An 18084-nucleotide genomic window follows, 5' to 3' on the forward strand; every position below is an offset into this window, starting at 1 on the left:
ATGTAAGAGTAGCATTTTATAGTTTCTCGCCATGTTTTTCTTGCCTGACTTGTCTAATTAACAGTCACGCGATTAAACGGGCCAAAAACAACACAATAAAAGCAAAGAAAAAGAAGAAAAAAAACAAAAACGAAAATCAACCATAAACAAAAATTGAAGAGAAAAAAAGGCAAAAAAGAAAGAGAAAAGAAAAAGAGAAAAACCAACCGAATCAAAAAAGTGAATGATAAAAAGCATATGAAATAGAGAGAAAATGCGTTCGAATCAACATCTGTGATATAGAAATGCAAACCTACAGTTTCTAGTTGCCACCTGAAATACCTTACCAGTTACGCCTAATTTTCTATAATTATTTTATATATGTATATTTAATCAGTTATCAGACGTATCAGTGTATGTTTGTATATGTTGTCTTCACAAACCTAAAATCAAAGCTCGGTTAACACCAATACCAATGGAACTAGCAAGAGTCTTCGCGTTTAGCTTGTGTACTTAAAACCATATAAATTATATCAATATTTAAATGTTTCATTTTTACTTGCAATTGGGTATTCTCCAAATACCAAAGAGTCCATATTACTACCAGAAGATTTCTTAATAAGCACGCGCATAGCAGTCCACGGACCGCTTTAGACTAGACAACTAGATAGGGTAACTCAGTTCGGATATTGCAAAGCTCAACCTCAAGAAGACCCACCTGTCCACCTGTCCACCTATCCACCTGTACACTTCGAATGCAAGTTCTTGTCCAAGGCATCCTGGCTTCCTGGCTTCCTTTTAACTCCAAGTTCTCTTTATTCCAAGCCAAGTAGTACGTGTATCCCAATATCTAGCCATCATCCATGCATACACGCCATTATTTGTATGTTCCAGTGCCAGTCTTTTAAACTGTTCCAGAAACAGAAAAGTAATAAAGAAATATATGAATATAATAAAAGGAGACAGTTTTCGGTTTGTACGAATAGTGCTATCGTAGGTATCGTAACCATTTTGCAGTAGACTATATCCAACTAGATGACGAGCGCTCTTTCCCAAGTTATTTGTGTGTGTAAAGAGTATCATTATATGTCTATTATATTATTATTATGTAACACCGCGTTAATATCTTACACTCGACGCTGTTGAGAAGTGAAAAACAAAGTCCGATACTCGCGTTGCAACCGATGGACGTTCAACGACTACCAAAAGCCATTGAGTATCGGTTTGTTTTAGCTGTTTGGCCTTCGTATGCAATAACTTCGGTCAACCCGAATTGACAACCAAAATCAAAACCAATAAAAATTTTACTTAAAGAAAAAAAAAAAAACCCAATACATATGTACACGTACATCCCAACGCCCACTAGCATCTACACTCACGCCTATACGCCGCCAGCGATGAAACTTTATATAAATATATTTAATTTTTTTTCGAGTTACTACAAAATTGTAAATCGGTTCGAGTAAAACTTTAGGTAAATAGAGCCTGTGCAGTTTCAAAAGCAGCTAAAGTTTCTAATACTCGTACACATTCCTTGCCACCTAAATGTTTGCATTTTACATATTTTATAATAAACTAGGTGTGTAGTTTAGCTTGATTTATTTCGAATTCAAGTTGAGAACCCATTCATTTGAGCGCGGCTGCTTTGTTACACATCACCGAACCGACAACGTGCCGAACCACGAACCAAAAACCAAAAACCACGAACCAAAAACCACAAACCAAAAACCACAAACTACGAACCACGTAGTGCCAGTAAGAGGGAGCTCTACTTTTGATCCACAGCTCCAAGTCGACCCATAGATTTTATTCCATTCATCCATTCCACGGGTAATGGGCTTAGAACTAGTTCGTTTCTTTTTCATTCTTGTATGTAGTGATTTTCGAGCATTTCTTTATTTGTACGCCTTCCTATTCAAGACCGTATCGAGTGTTGATTTGGGTTGATCTCTCTTTTAAGCCAAGTCAAATTTGCACACTCGTACTTGGTCAATGCAGTTTGTAGATGTGACAGCAGCTTTTTGCACCACTGACTTAACCATCGTGCCATCTCAAAATTCATTCAAGGGGTGTCCGAAAATATATTAAGGATTGGTAGTACATAAATGCGGTCATTAGCAAAATTCTATAACACAATACGATTTTTACGGCACCCCAGTATGTGTTTCTATAGAAAACTAAGTGTCGTTCTGTTTACTAGACTTCGATTTCCACATACAGTTCACATTCAAATCATTTCACCACGCCATTAAGATTTCAAAAGCTACAAAACATAAAGAAAAGAAAGAAAATATAGTACAAAATAACGATTCCCAATTAGAGTTCTGTTCAGTTTTTAGATGCTTGCCAAACTTTAGTTTCATTGCCAAATTTTCTGTTTCGAACTTAGTGTTTTATTGTGCAAACCTTATGTTGGTATTTTTCTCAATGATTCTCAATCAAATTTACTAATATAAATCCACATAACTGACTGAACCACACCATAAACATGAAAACATGAAAACCCTAAATGAACCGAAAACAAACAAACCAAAAAAACGCTTAAAAACGCAACCAAAGGGGCTACTACTTCAAGTACGAGGAGGATGAGCCGCTGCCAAAACAGGAGCAACGTGTCTGGAAACCGCGGGCTTTCCACTACGACAATGTGGCCGCTGCGATGTTGACCCTGTTCGCCGTTCAGACCGGCGAGGGATGGCCACAGTAAGCCAATTTGTTGTTGTTCTAACTGATAAGATCGATTATGTATACTTCCCCCCCCGCTCTATTCACATCTACATTTAAATCTATATATCTTGAACTGTAATATGTATCTGTATCTGTATCCTGTCTATCGAACTCTCTGTCTATCTGTCGGATGAGCAAATCGAAATGGAAGACATAGCTAACTAATATCTTTTGCCTCTCTTTCTTCAACAATCCACAACACAATACCAACTGCACCTGAATGTCCATCCACACACATCTGTGTACAAAAACCAACGACAAACGCATTCCATATCGATCTCGAAATCGATACCGATACCGATTGAACTGCGATCATACCGATTAATAGGGTCTTGCAACACTCAATGGCTGCCACTTATGAAGATAGGGGTCCAATCCAAAATTTCCGGATCGAAATGTCCATATTTTATATTGTGTATTTTATTGTATTTCCGTTCTTCTTCGTCAACATATTCGTGGCCTTGATTATTATTACGTTTCAAGAGCAAGGCGAAGCTGAGTTACAAGATGGCGAAATTGACAAAAATCAGGTGAGCCACGCCCATCCGACCCGTAATACCTACATATGTGAGTCCGCCTTTCTACCTCTCTCTGTCTCACTCTCTCTCTCTCTCTCTGCTTATAAATTATGTGTGTGTTGTGTGTGTAATGTACTGCTTGTCGTATATGTAAAACACCCTGCCCCCCCGCCCCCTGCCCAAAAAAAAAAACCAAAAAAAAAAACATTAACAATGTTAAAGTTGATTTTTAATGAATTAATTGATTGATTTGCACGTACATTTCACTAACTCGTAAAGCCCGCTATCGACATTACCACAACTGCTACTACCAACTGCTAACTACTAACTACTAACTACTACCCCCCAAACTACTACTACTTTTCAAGAATATACTTATATATACCTATAAGTCAACGAACTCCAACTCAAACACAACAAGTACACACTGTACACTGAGTACACTGAGCCAAATACTCTACTCGTACATCGAATGTGTCCAAATCCAAGAACGTAAATCCTAGTCTAGCTCCACATGTACTCGTATGTGCTCAAAATGTTTGCCTTGCTTTTTCTCGCCCTTCGTTGTGGATGATCCCCAATAACACCCCCCCTACAAAAACAAAAAAAAAAAAACACTCTTTCTATATACATATATGTTTAATATATATGTTTGAATACATTTGCGTATAGATCCGCCCTTAGATCCACGTGTATTTTGGTGGGCCTCGAAACGAGTTTAGTCCCTAGTCCCCAGAACCATATACATATAAATATAAATATAAATATTACTGAACATTCGCTTAGAAGCCTCGATTAGTTGCCTTTTTGATATAAATAGTGAACATTTACCGGAAAATAGAGATGTATCATTTCACACACGATAGTCCTTAAATATTCCGCAGTAGTCTTGGAATATTTAACGATTTGTATCGTAAAGTCAGTTGCCAAAGCTTTTCAAACGCGTCAAATCCATCAAATCCCAAATCGCGAACACAGACGATTGTAAGTATGCATTCTACAAACATCCGTCGGTAGTGGAAATATCGTAAGAAAAGTGTAATATTAGTTTAAACTTTTAACGGGTGATCCCTGTGATTTTGTGCCCTCCAAATACAGACACATCCTCGAAAGTAAAACCATAAATTTCAAATTGGGCATGTGTTAAATGAATGTATTCGCCTTTAACTGAAGGGGGTAGAACCTTATTGTTTTGCTTCAAAACCATTTGCATATATGAACGTATCAATTTCATTTTGAGTTTGCTTTGATTTGGTGTCGAATCGTAGTGGTTTAAATCGATGTTGATGATTAATGTGTGTATATAGAATTAGAAACTGGTAATCGAATTGATGTGCTTTCAAAACATATAGGCGTTAAGACACCCTAGTTAACGTTTGGTACCAAATGTATTTGTATTGTGCAATGCATTTAGCCACGAGCGTCACTTCAAGGACATGCGAAATTCATGTGCATAATTACATTTCTCTTCACTCTAGAAATCCTGCATCGATTTCACTATAGGAGCCCGTCCCCTCGAACGCTATATGCCCAAGAATCGGAACACCTTCAAGTATAAAGTGTGGCGCATTGTGGTGTCCACGCCGTTTGAGTACTTCATTATGATGTTGATCGTATTCAATACCCTATTGCTGATGATGAAGGTAAGTTTCTGGTCTACTAATTTCCCTGCAATATGCTTTGAATGCTGTGTAAAAATGTATATCTATATTGCATCTAATCACATTTGTTAATCCCCACAGTATCACAATCAGGGCGACATGTACGAAAAGGCGCTGAAGTACATCAACATGGGATTCACCGGCATGTTTAGTGTGGAAACGGTGCTCAAAATCATTGGATTCGGTGTTAAGGTGAGTGTTTTTTGATTATGAATAACCCTAAATGGAAAATCTTGCTACTTCCTTATGACTCTTTGTATTACATATTAAATGCTAGTACTTTGCATATTAATACATACTCTGAATTTGATCGCGTTGTAGAACTTCTTCAAGGACCCGTGGAACATATTCGATTTGATCACCGTTTTGGGCAGCATTGTGGATGCACTTTGGATGGAATTCGGGGTAATTATCAGTTGCTTGTCACCACCACACAACCCAGAGCATACATATTATTGTTGTGTTCGATTTCTGTGCCGTTATGCAAGACAAGAAACAATGTTATGCCAAACTTAATAACAAATGTATCTAGCTTCATTATTTTGCCAAGATACATGTCCACACTTGAACTACGACACAAGCACACCTTATAACAAGTACACGCAACTAAGAAAGAAGAAAATATCTAATAAGTATCTATATGATTACCCTGATGCGTATGTGCATATACATATATCTCGGGTGTATCTTTAAGTCTATATAATTTCGCAACCAACGTTAGGCTCATGCGCACGAATGTTGTTTTGCCAAAAACTATTTTATTCCAGACATTCAGAGAATCAGGGGTAAAGATTTGAAAAATGTTGAAAATTGCTGGCTCCAGTTAGCTGCTCTCAAGAGTCATTAGCTTTTGGATCTGGCTCTTGAGAAACCCTTTCAGCGATTTGCTTCTTTAATGGGGGGAATCAGCCAATCAGCTGAGTTCGTCCGATTTTGCGGACTTTAAAACCATATATCTAATACACCTTTTTGCGGGCCTTCACCGCACTTAGCATTAAGTCGTATTTTTATTCAGCGCAACAGTCAGGATTTGGCACTATGCACAGATGGCAAGGACAGTACAGTTTTACACCCACTGTTTTAACATGTTTTTTACAATTATCCTTTTACATTCAGACACCGATACCGAAATTAATTTGGTTATTTTTATGAATATGATAAGGAATACACACACAATCAGTATAACCAAATCAGACAACAACGAAACAAAAACATCACAAATTACAGAAATTAATAATCATATATCTTTTTTGATTTCCTTTTCCATATTTATTTATGTACGAAAACCAAAAACCAAATGTGGTTTCAAAATCGGGAAAACCCAATCCGAATCAATCCAAAAATATGTTTCGATGAATGCAAATATAAAAAAAAAAAATATAAAATTACATAAAATATATAATAATCACTCACGCAATGATATATATAAATATATATCTACACAATAATGACAACAATCCAAAAAACCCACGCACACATCTCAAAAAATGTGTAATTTCATATATATAACTCACGCAAATCTCCACATCTATACACTGGTGTACAATTATCTTATATATAATGTATAATTTATATATGCGAACTTCACGTTTTATATGTCCTTTGCAATTGGCCACATCGGGAATGAATTGAAATCGAATTCAATCAACGTTCGTTCAAACAATAATAACTTCAACACAAACAACAACAACAACAACAACAAAAACAAAACAACCAATAACAACAATACCATCTATGTAATTACAAATACCAAATGCAATGAATGTGCAACAAACTCTATATATGTCTCTCTCGATCACCAAAAACCACCACCAACCACTGTACCACTGATCCACCGATCCACTACCACAATCACCAATGCCACCAAATCACCACCGAATTTGTATATGAAAAAAAAAAAACAAAATATTTATATATCAACTCACTGAACCAATCAAATTCAAATTCAAATTCAAACGATTATTATATGCAAAATGTGAACAAAAATCAAATGAAATCAATCGAAATCTGAAATGGAATCCCAATCGAATGAAATCGAATCAATCAACATATCGAATTAATCGACCAAATTAATCAAACAATCGATCAACAATTCAAATGATTCCAAATATATGATCATCATCTGAACATCTGAACGAATCGAATCAAAACCAATCCCATGCATGTGTATGTGTATGTCCTGCTACTGTGTGTCTGTTAATCAACCGCGTGCACGCACATATACACATGCATAATCGCATCCTTGCACGTGCACACACACACATGTGGCCGGCTTCCGGTGGCCGGTGTCCGTGTATGTGTGAACGTGGCTATATCTCTATCAATATATATCATCATCAACAACAACTACATCCGAACATCGATTACAACATGTACAACCAAACGACACAACCTGCAGCACGATGTAAGTACGAAACACTGTCTACACTGATTTTGCATTTATCCAAAAAGTTTTCAATGTGTATTCCAATACCAATCGATGAACTTAGATTCTTAAAACGCTTAAAACGCTAAGTAATGGCCTTCCACCTTCAGAAAAGCTTATTAATTACGATCCTCTAACTCTATTCACTATTCACTATTCACTTTTAACTATGAACTATTGACTTTTCTATCATTTTCGTTGTGCCTAAGAACATCTGCCTAGTTTCATTTTAGTTCTTACTACAATAATTATTAACTCACCGACAATTAGCTCCATCTTTTTCCGTGCGACACTATATATACTAATTTCACTTAGTTAAATCATCTCGCTTAAATTTCCTATTTTCATTTTCATTTCCGTTTCCGTTTCTGATTTTCTGTTGCCTAGCACACTACATTGCGATTTGTACTTGCTACTGTGTCTCTCTGTCTGTCACTATATCTATCTGTATTTTATGGTTACCTATAAACTGTCTTTTCTGTCTCCTGTAAAAAGTTGCTTATATAGGCTTATAGTCAAGCAAAAATCAAAAGATAATGGTGGAATGTACAGCGAAAGGGTGACCCATGCATATATGTGTTGTCAAATCCTTGGGACTTTAGAAGCTCAAGTTCAAAGTTTCACAAATGTTCAAGAACTAATAACTAAATACTACAAATAAGCATCCCTTTAAATAAGCATCCTAAATAAGCAGGCCAAAGTTTTTATATAAATATTAATGGCTTTACCTTAACGATCCTATTGTTGCTCATATTTTGAATCTAAAAGGGCTCTCATAATTCCAAAACAAATTGCCTTTAAATGGTTTTAGTTAGTACAAATAAGGTTTGTACTCATAAATAATTTCATCGTGATTATTGAATAAAAAATACCATAGATTATGAGCAACTAAAGGATCGCAAGCCAGTGTAATCTGCCTATAAGTTAGTAATACCCGAGTCTTACAATAGTAAGTCCATTTGCTGAAGTGCCTACAATATGCATAGGTATTATGCAACTTTTGTTCGAGTTTTGATCCACTTGCTTCCGTTTGGTTAACAGTGCACATGGACTTCTTTGGTTTAATCGATATTGCAATTTCACGACATTCGTCACCAATCCAGAACACACAACCCAAAACACTCGTTGCGAATAAACGCTTCACACACACTGTCCATCATGCACACACAGAAAATATATACACGCAAAACCCTGAGAATATCCGATATTGGATAATGCTTCGAGAAACTATTCGATATATAAACCGATATATAACCAAAGCCAGATCAAAATCAGCATCATTGCCATCATTATCACATCGAACTTGTGCATCGGATGAGGTATTTTCTGAACTGAGCTGAACTGAGCTGAGCTGCCCAACAGTCGATCTGTTACACTGTAACTGTAAGTAGTCGCATTCGAAGTCGGCGAGTAAATTGCATTGAGGCCAACCAAAGAGGTACTTACATGAACAACTGCAGGAACTGCGGCTCAGACTGGATTAACTTTTTAACATGCATATAGTATAGTACGTCTATCGAATTCTGTTGATCTTGAACAATCGTAAACTTGACTCTTCAAAAGCATGATTTCCAATACTACTGTCTGGTCTTTAGTTTAATATATATATTTTTTTTGCGTCTGTGATTGATTGAGAAAACCCCAGTCCATTTTCCGCCTGCTTCTGCTAGTTTTCTCTCTGGGTAATATTTTTTTTTCGCCGGCTCAGCCAGTAGTTTCTTACTATCATAAGATAGAGGATGGCTTTCCAGATATGCTTACTCCCGCCTCAAAAAAAAAACGACCAAAAAATAAGAAAAATAAAAAAAATTAAATTAATGCCCCCCGTAAGAAGAATTCTTTTTAACACCGCCACATTCAGTTTTGCTATGCTCACATCTTTCACCACCATGACTGCAACTTTTTAGTAGGGATTTGGATTAGCTTTCGTTACATCTCCTGCATGTTTCACATTTCACATTTTGCACCTTCAGATACACATTCTGATTCCGAATCTAATCATTAACTCGAGTCACTCACACATTTGCGGTTTTGATCGTTCAATTCACTCGGAGTTTTTCTAAGCAATCAGTTTATTTGGCTTCCGCTTACTAAACACACGCAACCCCAAATTCTTGTAACTGCTTAAGAAGTTTCCAATGCTGAAATGTGTGGTTGTACTATATAGTTGCTTGCCTTGGTTGTTCCACCGCAGATCCTGCAAAAGGTCCTTACAAAAGTCCTGGGTAAGAGAGGTACCAAAAAAAAAAATAATAAAACAAAAGAATATTTGCGAGGTAACTTTCGGTTTTCGTTATTCATTTCGTCTATCAACCTTGCTCTCTCTCTCTTTTCTGTTTTCAATACGTTTTTAATCGAAACCAACAGCCCTTGTAGAAGTGAATATAAAACAAATGCCTAGCATAACTAAGCCGATCTGCGTGAATAGAAACATATCGAATTTTAGACCCTTGCTGAGCTGTAATTTCCCCAAAACCAAATGAATTAGAAAACAATCGAGACACTAGTACAATGACATACATATTTTACACACAACAACATAGAAAACTCTCTGCTTACTGATATTGATCTTGATCTATCTTTGTATGCCTGCTAGAAACTGCAGAAAACTTGTCCTACTAATTTTCAACTCTACTTTATTTGTTTTCTGTATTTTTCAAAAAAACAAAAAAAAAATCAAAACCAATCGAAACGAAACGAAAAAATCACAAAAAAAATGTGTTAAAACCATTACGAAAATCAACAAATTGAACGCCGCCCAACGAATTTCGTTTGACCTGTGATTGATCGATCGTCAAACGTCTGAGTGCATATTAACTGCACTGAAAAAAAAAAACAAAAACCAAAACCAATAAAAAACGAAACCAATTGAATGCAAAAAACTATCATAAACATTTCCCTGTTGTTATTCGTCTTGTAAATTGCGACGATCTGAACTACAAATCTGAATATCTGATTGCAATCGATTGCAAACTGCTGAATGATAAATTCAACATCACCAACCACTACTACTACTACTACTACTACTACTACTACAACTAACAACAACAACTACAACAATGATTGAACAATTGCCTGAGTCGTCAAAAAAAAATATATACATATATATATATATATATTCAAATATATATACGAATCGTTTCTTGTGCGCTTTATGAGTTGTGTGCACATTGATTTGTCTCAAAACAAATCCAAAAATTTCAATTGAAAATGGTTTCTGACTAACAGGATGTAAGTAAACAAATCTATCCTAACAAGCTTTCTACTTTCAAAACTAAACAAAAACTCCAACATCAACGATGACAAACAAAACAATACAATTACAATATGATACAAACCCATAACACAACACTCTACAAAATTCTTTTGTCTAATTAGAAATTTTAGCCAACCTTAACTTCAACCAGAATGTTTACCACGAATCGTAATTCCCATTTTGAACTTAAATTCTTTATAATACGAGTAGATCGATCACATCGATGAATCATCTGTAGATTCAAGTTCAACTTTCTTTTATTTGTTCGCCCGCTCTCTACGTAATTACTCCTAGCTAGTTAACCATATATATGAGATTACATATATATATATATATATAAATAATTCAGCGAGTATAGCCAGGGCTGTGATCATCAACTATATATATGTATACTTGTGTGTACTTGCCCGCATCCCTAATTTTCGATTATTGGGTTAGATTAGTCCATCCAAGTTACTTTTAAGTGCGTCGTCCCAAGTTTCCCAAGACTCACATCTTCGCAAGGAACAACTGTCCTCTCTCTCAATATCAATCTCAATATCAATCTATATCTAAATCTAAATCGTAAATCGTAAATCTGTATAATAAATAATAGCCGCATAACCCGCAGAGCGATTCCAACTAGTACATATATAGCCGAGTGCAGAATCACAGGTAGTGATGTATAGCGCCTCTCTGCTTAGCTTTCATGCCATTCTATATCCCATATCCCGTGTATATAACTCTCGATCGAGGACTTGGAAATGTACACTGCGACGTTAGATGCTCTTTCATTTTTCGATCACACCAATCCACACACCAATGAATTTTGCAACAGGCAACGAGGACACTGTAGTGTGTCAGCACTTGCTACTCAAAAAACATCTAATAACCCCTTCATCCGCTCTAGACTCCGTAGTCTCTATATACTCTTAAACACTCTCTAACTTTAAGTATATGCAAGCAAACTCATTAGTTAAGTACTCACACGCAATTCACATCCGAACTCCGATTGGCAATGGGGTAAACCCGAAATTGGCCTAAATTGATCCGAAAGAGATTACCTTACTAAGGGGTATCTGTGATAATGTAAATGCGAATAACTTTGAACTTTGATCTTTTTTTGGATAACAATTAAGCGCGTTTTCAGGACTACCCCGTTATCAATGCCGTTCGGTATGGAATTCACCTTTGTTTGTTTCAGTGTACATACGCAATATTAATATATAATTACCAATAGTATACAATATATATATATATATACATATAAATAATTCCATGTTCTACAGCGTCGAGTCGAACGTGATTTAACAATGCAGAACCCACGGTGAGGCGGTATGCGTCCTTAAATCAGCGGTTGAAGTGTCGGTTAACAATTTAACCGCCACTTAATGCCACATTCACACATCGCGCATGATCGGTCGCAAAGCGGGGATTAAATGAAATCATGAAATCCTGGTTTGCAGCCGCCCATGCGACGATTCCAACAGCTGATGCGTAAAATATTTTGGCCAAAGACCCGTCGATATCGACATTTCCATACAAAATGTACACTGTACAAAAACTGTACAAGCAACTAGAGTACTGCAACGTTCACTCTCCCCACAAAAGGGGAGCATTTCATTGTACATAACTTACCCAACTGTTGTACTGTCCAATTGGTTTTTCGCCAACCTAGGCCCATCTCAAATTCAATTCAAATTCTATTTCAATTTCAATTTACGTACATATGTAGAACACGCCTCGCATGTTCCACTTTTTACCTTGGGACGATTAGATTAGACGAAGAACTAATAATCAAAATGTTGAGAATACCAATTAATACGTTAATAAGTACCCACGCACAAACATCGCTTTTCCAAATTTCCTCCTTAGACGAACAAACAAATATGTGTCATTTTTCTACTACGTACAGTTTGTTAATTAGTTTTTGGCAGATGGCCACGCACAAATCACTACTACTACTTTTTGGGTGATAATCTAAACACAAGACACTGTAACCGAATAACACAAACACTGATACAACGCACAAAATACCAATTAAATAGTTTACTTTTCATTTTGCTTATAAATTTTCCGAATTTGTATATTACAATTACGATTGCTGTACAAATGGTTTAAATGATAATTCTTTTTTGTTTAGCATTTGTCCTCTGTATAGCCATACTATCAGTAAATTCCAATTGGATTGTCTGTCTTTGCTTTGGTTTCGTTTCTGTTCCATTTGTGATAGAGCAAACAACTAACTAAAATAGCTTCAATTATCTACTTTGTTTGTAACGTACAACTAACCAATGAAACAACTTACTACTGCCACTTCTATTCTATGTATGTAACTCTCTACCTATTACTTACTACCTACCGAAACATACTACTGCACCTCACCTAATACAGCCTGATACAACCTACTCTTACTAACTACTTGCCAACTACTACTGCTACTAACGGAACGAGCAACTAACTACTAACTACTAAATACCTACTACTAACTACCTACTACTAACTACCTACTACTAATTACCTACTACTTAGTACCTACTACTTAGTACCTACTGCATACTGCTACTACTATCATTCGATAGCTTAGATTGAAATGCATCGAATCACGTAGATCGATGACGACGCCTTCTAGATCCTTGAGTTCCCCCAAGTTTCCCCGAGATTCCCCAAGTTTCCCTGAGTTTTCCCGAGTTTCCCGAGTTCCCTGGATTCCGTGAGCCGAGCTCATTGAATCTTCGCACTGTAATGATGGGAAACTTGCAAGCAGTCTCTAATGCCAATTTCCTTATCCGTTCTGTTTTCTCTCTCTCTCGTTTTTTATTTGTTTGTTTGTCTCTTCGACTCTCTTCTTCTTTGGCCAATAATATTTTACAGTCGAACTCAATCAACGTCGGCTTCCTGCGTTTATTTCGAGCGGCGCGACTTATCAAATTACTTCGACAAGGATACACGATTCGAATTCTGCTGTGGACATTTGTGCAATCCTTTAAGGCACTTCCCTATGTCTGTTTGCTTATAGCCATGCTATTTTTCATATACGCCATTATTGGCATGCAGGTAAGTCGAAAACCGGAAACGGAAGTCCTGATTTCCGATTAACGATAAACAAAATGGTGGATTTTGTATTTGTATTAGCTAGGGTTAAATAGGCATTCTCCACTGTCAAATGCTTTTTGGGGTGATGAATGAATAATCGGGTGCAATAATGTGCAATAAAATATATATCACGTAGCATAAGTAACTAGTTTTCTTGTTTGGTTTTTGCATTACTAACTTTTCAATTAGCTCACTAGAGTAGAGACAAAAACGAGGATATTGGTTTTCTTTAAAGCAAATAATACAAATACATGAATTCAATTCAATTCAATTATAATGTCTACATGGAACCAAAAGGTTTTCGGCAACATTAAATATGATCCGGATACGCAACTCAACCGCCACAATAACTTCCAGTCGTTCTCCGGTGGAATCATGCTGCTCTTTCGGTAAACGAGAACTGTAACCTAGTTAGCAATAGTAACTAAATAGCGATTACCCAAATTGATAAAGGCACCACAGTCACCTATATACTCTTAACTCTAACTCTAACTCTAACTCTACTCAACATCAATACGTAGTCATATGTCGAGCCACAATTCGATATAATCGTACTGCTACTGTGATTGTGGTGCATTCGGTCGGTGTAAATTTACTAGAGGGCATCCATCCATCCGCTGTGGTTTTCATAATCTATCCGTAAAACTAAAATGCCAAACTACTCGTATAACCATCAATTCGTAGTCTGTTTGAATAAAATGAAATGAAATTAAAAAGCTTATGCATATGCGCTATAAATCGTGGATACAGTTTATGCGTTTAAAAGTTGTTTGATCCGTATTGTTTGCAGTTGCAGTTAAGATTTGTGACTTTGAATCGAGCTACATATTCGTACATATTCGTATTGGTAGCTTTGATTTTTATACCTTTCCATTATCCCGATCTCGTTTCTATCACTAATCGAATGTGAATGTAGCTTTTCCATAGCACATTTTATTTTAATGTTGTACATAGATGCGCTAGTTAATGAAGTTCCTATGAATCCTGTGTTCCTTTAATATTTGTGTGTTTGCAAGGATGCCAGTCGTGGCATCTGAAAAGCTGAAAACTTTCCCAATTTCCCAAATCGAATTGAGTTAGCATAAAAATCGATCAAACAATAACAGATTCATAATAATAATAACAGTGTAATAATTGTTTAGTAGATGTGCTTCAAGTAAAGAGTCTCTGGTTTTTCCTAATTGTAAAAATATGTTATATATATTAGGAAAGTAATAATTTATACTTGTAAAAACTATACAGCTTAAAAAGAGAGTAAACTCATTAAGTAAATTGACTAAAATAGTAAATGGCATAAATGCCAAGTGCAAGGATGTAAAACCTTTGAAGAACTGCTTTTCTTTGTGGATGGTAGCAGAAGTCCTTATTGTTTGCAATTATCATCATTTGGCTTTAGTTTTTGTGGGCTCAGTAAATAGCACAATTATAAGTATAATTTTTGAATTGGATTCGTGAGCTGCTGAGCAAATGAAATAAGTGTTAACCGTTCCCATTTTGACTGTCATAGAGTTTTAGCTATGCAACTCAATTCCCAAACTATCCAATCAAACACACCCACACATCCACATCGACTTTGCAAATCGGGGCAAGTGGGCGGGGCACACATATTGTAGTCCTTATAGTCCTGATCGTCCTGAATCACTCACACATGGATTTGCCGTTTTTTTTTGGTCAGGATTCGCGGGTTTTTCCATTCGTAGTAGAGACAGCATTGTGGAGAATATTGAATATAATTGAGGTGAAGACGGAATCTTAATCTGAATCCGAATCTGTGTAATGTGAATAACGAATATAACTTAACCATTTCAGTTACTAAACAAAAAATGAACCAATAATCAATGCATTCTTTACCGATATCTGAATCGTGAATAGGTGTTCGGGAATATCAAACTAGGTACGGTGGAAAATTCCATTACTAGACACAACAACTTCCAATCATTTGAGCAAGGCGTCATGTTGCTATTCAGGTACGTAACTCTCCTAGATCTCTTCAGTCATTTCTTACAAAACCCAACAAAAAGTTTCGACTCTCAGTACTTAAGTTAATAGTTATACATTTAATACAAGTTAGCGTAATTTAACTTTACCACTATCGCGATCTAACATAACTTATAACTAAATAGTACGTCAATAGATTAGCGATAGGGTCCATCTATAAGGTGGTTAGCACCCTAAAAGTGACAAACCCTAGCAACAACGATATGTGTGAGTTATAGATACATATATATATTTAGAAATTCGTAGCCTTAGTAGGGGATTTTCTTCAAATTCTAGCTCTTGGATTCTCCCATAAGCAATTTCAAACTTCTAGCCCATTTACATATGTACCTCGAAGTTATATAGAAAATTCTAGAATTTAGAACAACTCGCTTAGCATATACTTATGTAACCCTTATATGGTTTCTAGTACGATGAAATATAACTTTTTCGAGCTTCTCCAAGCTGGTCGCGGAGTAAATCGGATTTGTGACAACCTTATAAGCGGTGGTAAATCCATAACTACAATATAAAACCACTCAGATCTCGAACCTATTTCATTACATACTCGTACATTCGTTTTGCGTAACAACAATTCAAGTTCTTTGATACCTGTGTAAGTAGATTGAGTTCTAGAGTTGTGACACTGATTCAACCAAAAAAAAAAAAAAAAAAAAAAAAAACTGGACTATACGTATACATATATGTAATATCTATGTATTTACAAACCTGTAGAGCTCTACATACATATATTATTATTGAAAAATTACTACATTTGAGCGCAGCTTGATTTTTCAAAGTTTGCACTTTTCGTTGTTGCAGTTAATCAGTTGAGATTTCAATGAAAGTTCAATAGTTTTACAGTATTGCTGGTAATTTACGTTATAGCTACTTATATATAAACATACATATACATATATAGCTGTTATATACTTGTACGACGCAAAACGATTTGCCCATCCCAACTTATATTTCTCTATATCTACATAAATATATATCGCTATAGTTAATAGCAAAGTTAATAGAACTCTCGATTGAAATTTAAAATATATGTATGTCTGTATGAAATTCATCTAACTCATGAAACTCATCTATGGAACTCATCTAGCTTATTAACACCATAGCTCTAGGTATGAAAAGTCTGTATGAATAAAAACCGTAACTCCCATTGGCATAAATATCCGTTTGTCCGGAAATTCCGCTAACTGCCAATCATAAGTAATTTTAAATCGTAGCTTAGTCTGTATGTAAATCAAACAATCTTTATAGAGCAAAAAATAGTGCTAGCAATTCTGAACATATAACCAGAGTCAGAATCTAGAATATCATACCAATTCCAAATTGTTTTTGTTTTGTCATTTCACTCAATGGCCTAAACTTTAGAGCATATAGTATACTTAATGTGTTACTGAGAACTTGTAAGCTTAATAATAATTTAATGGTAATTACATAGAATAGCCATGAGAAGCAATATATTTCAGGGTTCTCGCGCTATGCAATCATTGCGATCCCTGAGATATATGGCGATATGTGTCCATCGTTCGTAGATAGCTAGGTTTGCTAGCAACTAGAACTTGAAGAGAGTGCATACGTATACCTCGTAATCATACATAGATATATAGAGTAAGCTTTATACCTACTACATCGTTCAGTAATCCCAAATATACCCCCGCAGTGCCCCCCTGTATGTATATACACTTTGAACACTTGAGCCTGGCACTTGTGCCAGCTATCTCTGTAAATACCTAGTAGTTGCCATACAATACATATTATACAAACTATACTTTATAGTAAGCCATCTAGAGCATTTTCGTACCGACCCATCCCAATGCCAATCCCAATCAATCAAACAAAAACACACACATGTAGAGCTGTAAGTCTGGCCCCAATTGGCGCATTAATTAACTCAACTTGTATATTGCATATGCAACTGAACTGAACTGAACTGTCGAACCGATTGACACACACTGCACACCACATCGTACACACACCACAGGTGTGCAACTGGCGAGGCCTGGCCCAACATAATGCTGGCATGTTTGAAGGGCAAGGCCTGCGACGATGACGCCGAGAAGGCACCTGGGGAGTACTGCGGATCCACACTGGCCTACGCCTACTTCGTATCGTTTATATTCTTCTGCTCCTTCCTGATGCTGAATCTGTTCGTCGCCGTCATCATGGATAATTTCGATTATCTCACCAGGGACTCCAGCATATTGGGTGCCCATCACTTAGACGAATTTGTGCGCATATGGGCGGAATATGATCCAAATGCGACGTAATTATCTGTTTAATATAAAATCACAAACACCACCAAAACCACCAACACCACCAAAACCACCAACATCACCACCACATTTACCCCCTCAAACCTTAAGTTCTGTTCATATGATTTCACTTTGATTTCCCTCTACTTCCGTCATTCGAGCCAATCTACTCGGCTGCCCTTCTATATATTAAACGATT

The 18084-nt window shown here is 36.3% G+C and overlaps 1 protein-coding gene across 31 annotated transcripts in view; it reads left to right on the forward strand.

Annotated features, from left to right (window-relative positions):
- The window catches only part of LOC26535870 (voltage-dependent calcium channel type A subunit alpha-1), a 53379-nt gene that overhangs the window by 16842 nt on the left and 18453 nt on the right, over window positions 1-18084 (forward strand). For 13 of the 31 annotated variants that reach the window (XR_005562184.2, XM_039377538.2, XM_039377525.2 and 10 more), the window contains exons 16-25: window positions 2539-2682; window positions 3035-3236; window positions 4703-4867; window positions 4967-5077; window positions 5207-5290; window positions 7284-7289; window positions 10539-10541; window positions 13420-13602; window positions 15514-15608; window positions 17615-17896. Coding sequence is in view for 30 of the 31 variants with exons in the window: in XM_039377538.2 (XP_039233472.1) it covers window positions 2539-2682; window positions 3035-3236; window positions 4703-4867; window positions 4967-5077; window positions 5207-5290; window positions 7284-7289; window positions 10539-10541; window positions 13420-13602; window positions 15514-15608; window positions 17615-17896 (1275 nt within the window). In the remaining variant the exon portion in view is untranslated. Of the gene's footprint in view, window positions 1-2538; window positions 2683-3034; window positions 3237-4702; window positions 4868-4966; window positions 5078-5206; window positions 5291-7283; window positions 7290-10538; window positions 10542-13419; window positions 13603-13938; window positions 14031-15513; window positions 15609-17614; window positions 17897-18084 lie in introns of all 31 variants that reach the window. The other 18 variants (XM_043207294.1, XM_043207304.1, XM_039377527.2 and 15 more) reach the window with 7 other exon arrangements.

The sequence above is a fragment of the Drosophila yakuba genome, chromosome X (assembly GCF_016746365.2).
Source record: "Drosophila yakuba strain Tai18E2 chromosome X, Prin_Dyak_Tai18E2_2.1, whole genome shotgun sequence".
Lineage (NCBI taxonomy): Eukaryota > Metazoa > Arthropoda > Insecta > Diptera > Drosophilidae > Drosophila > Drosophila yakuba.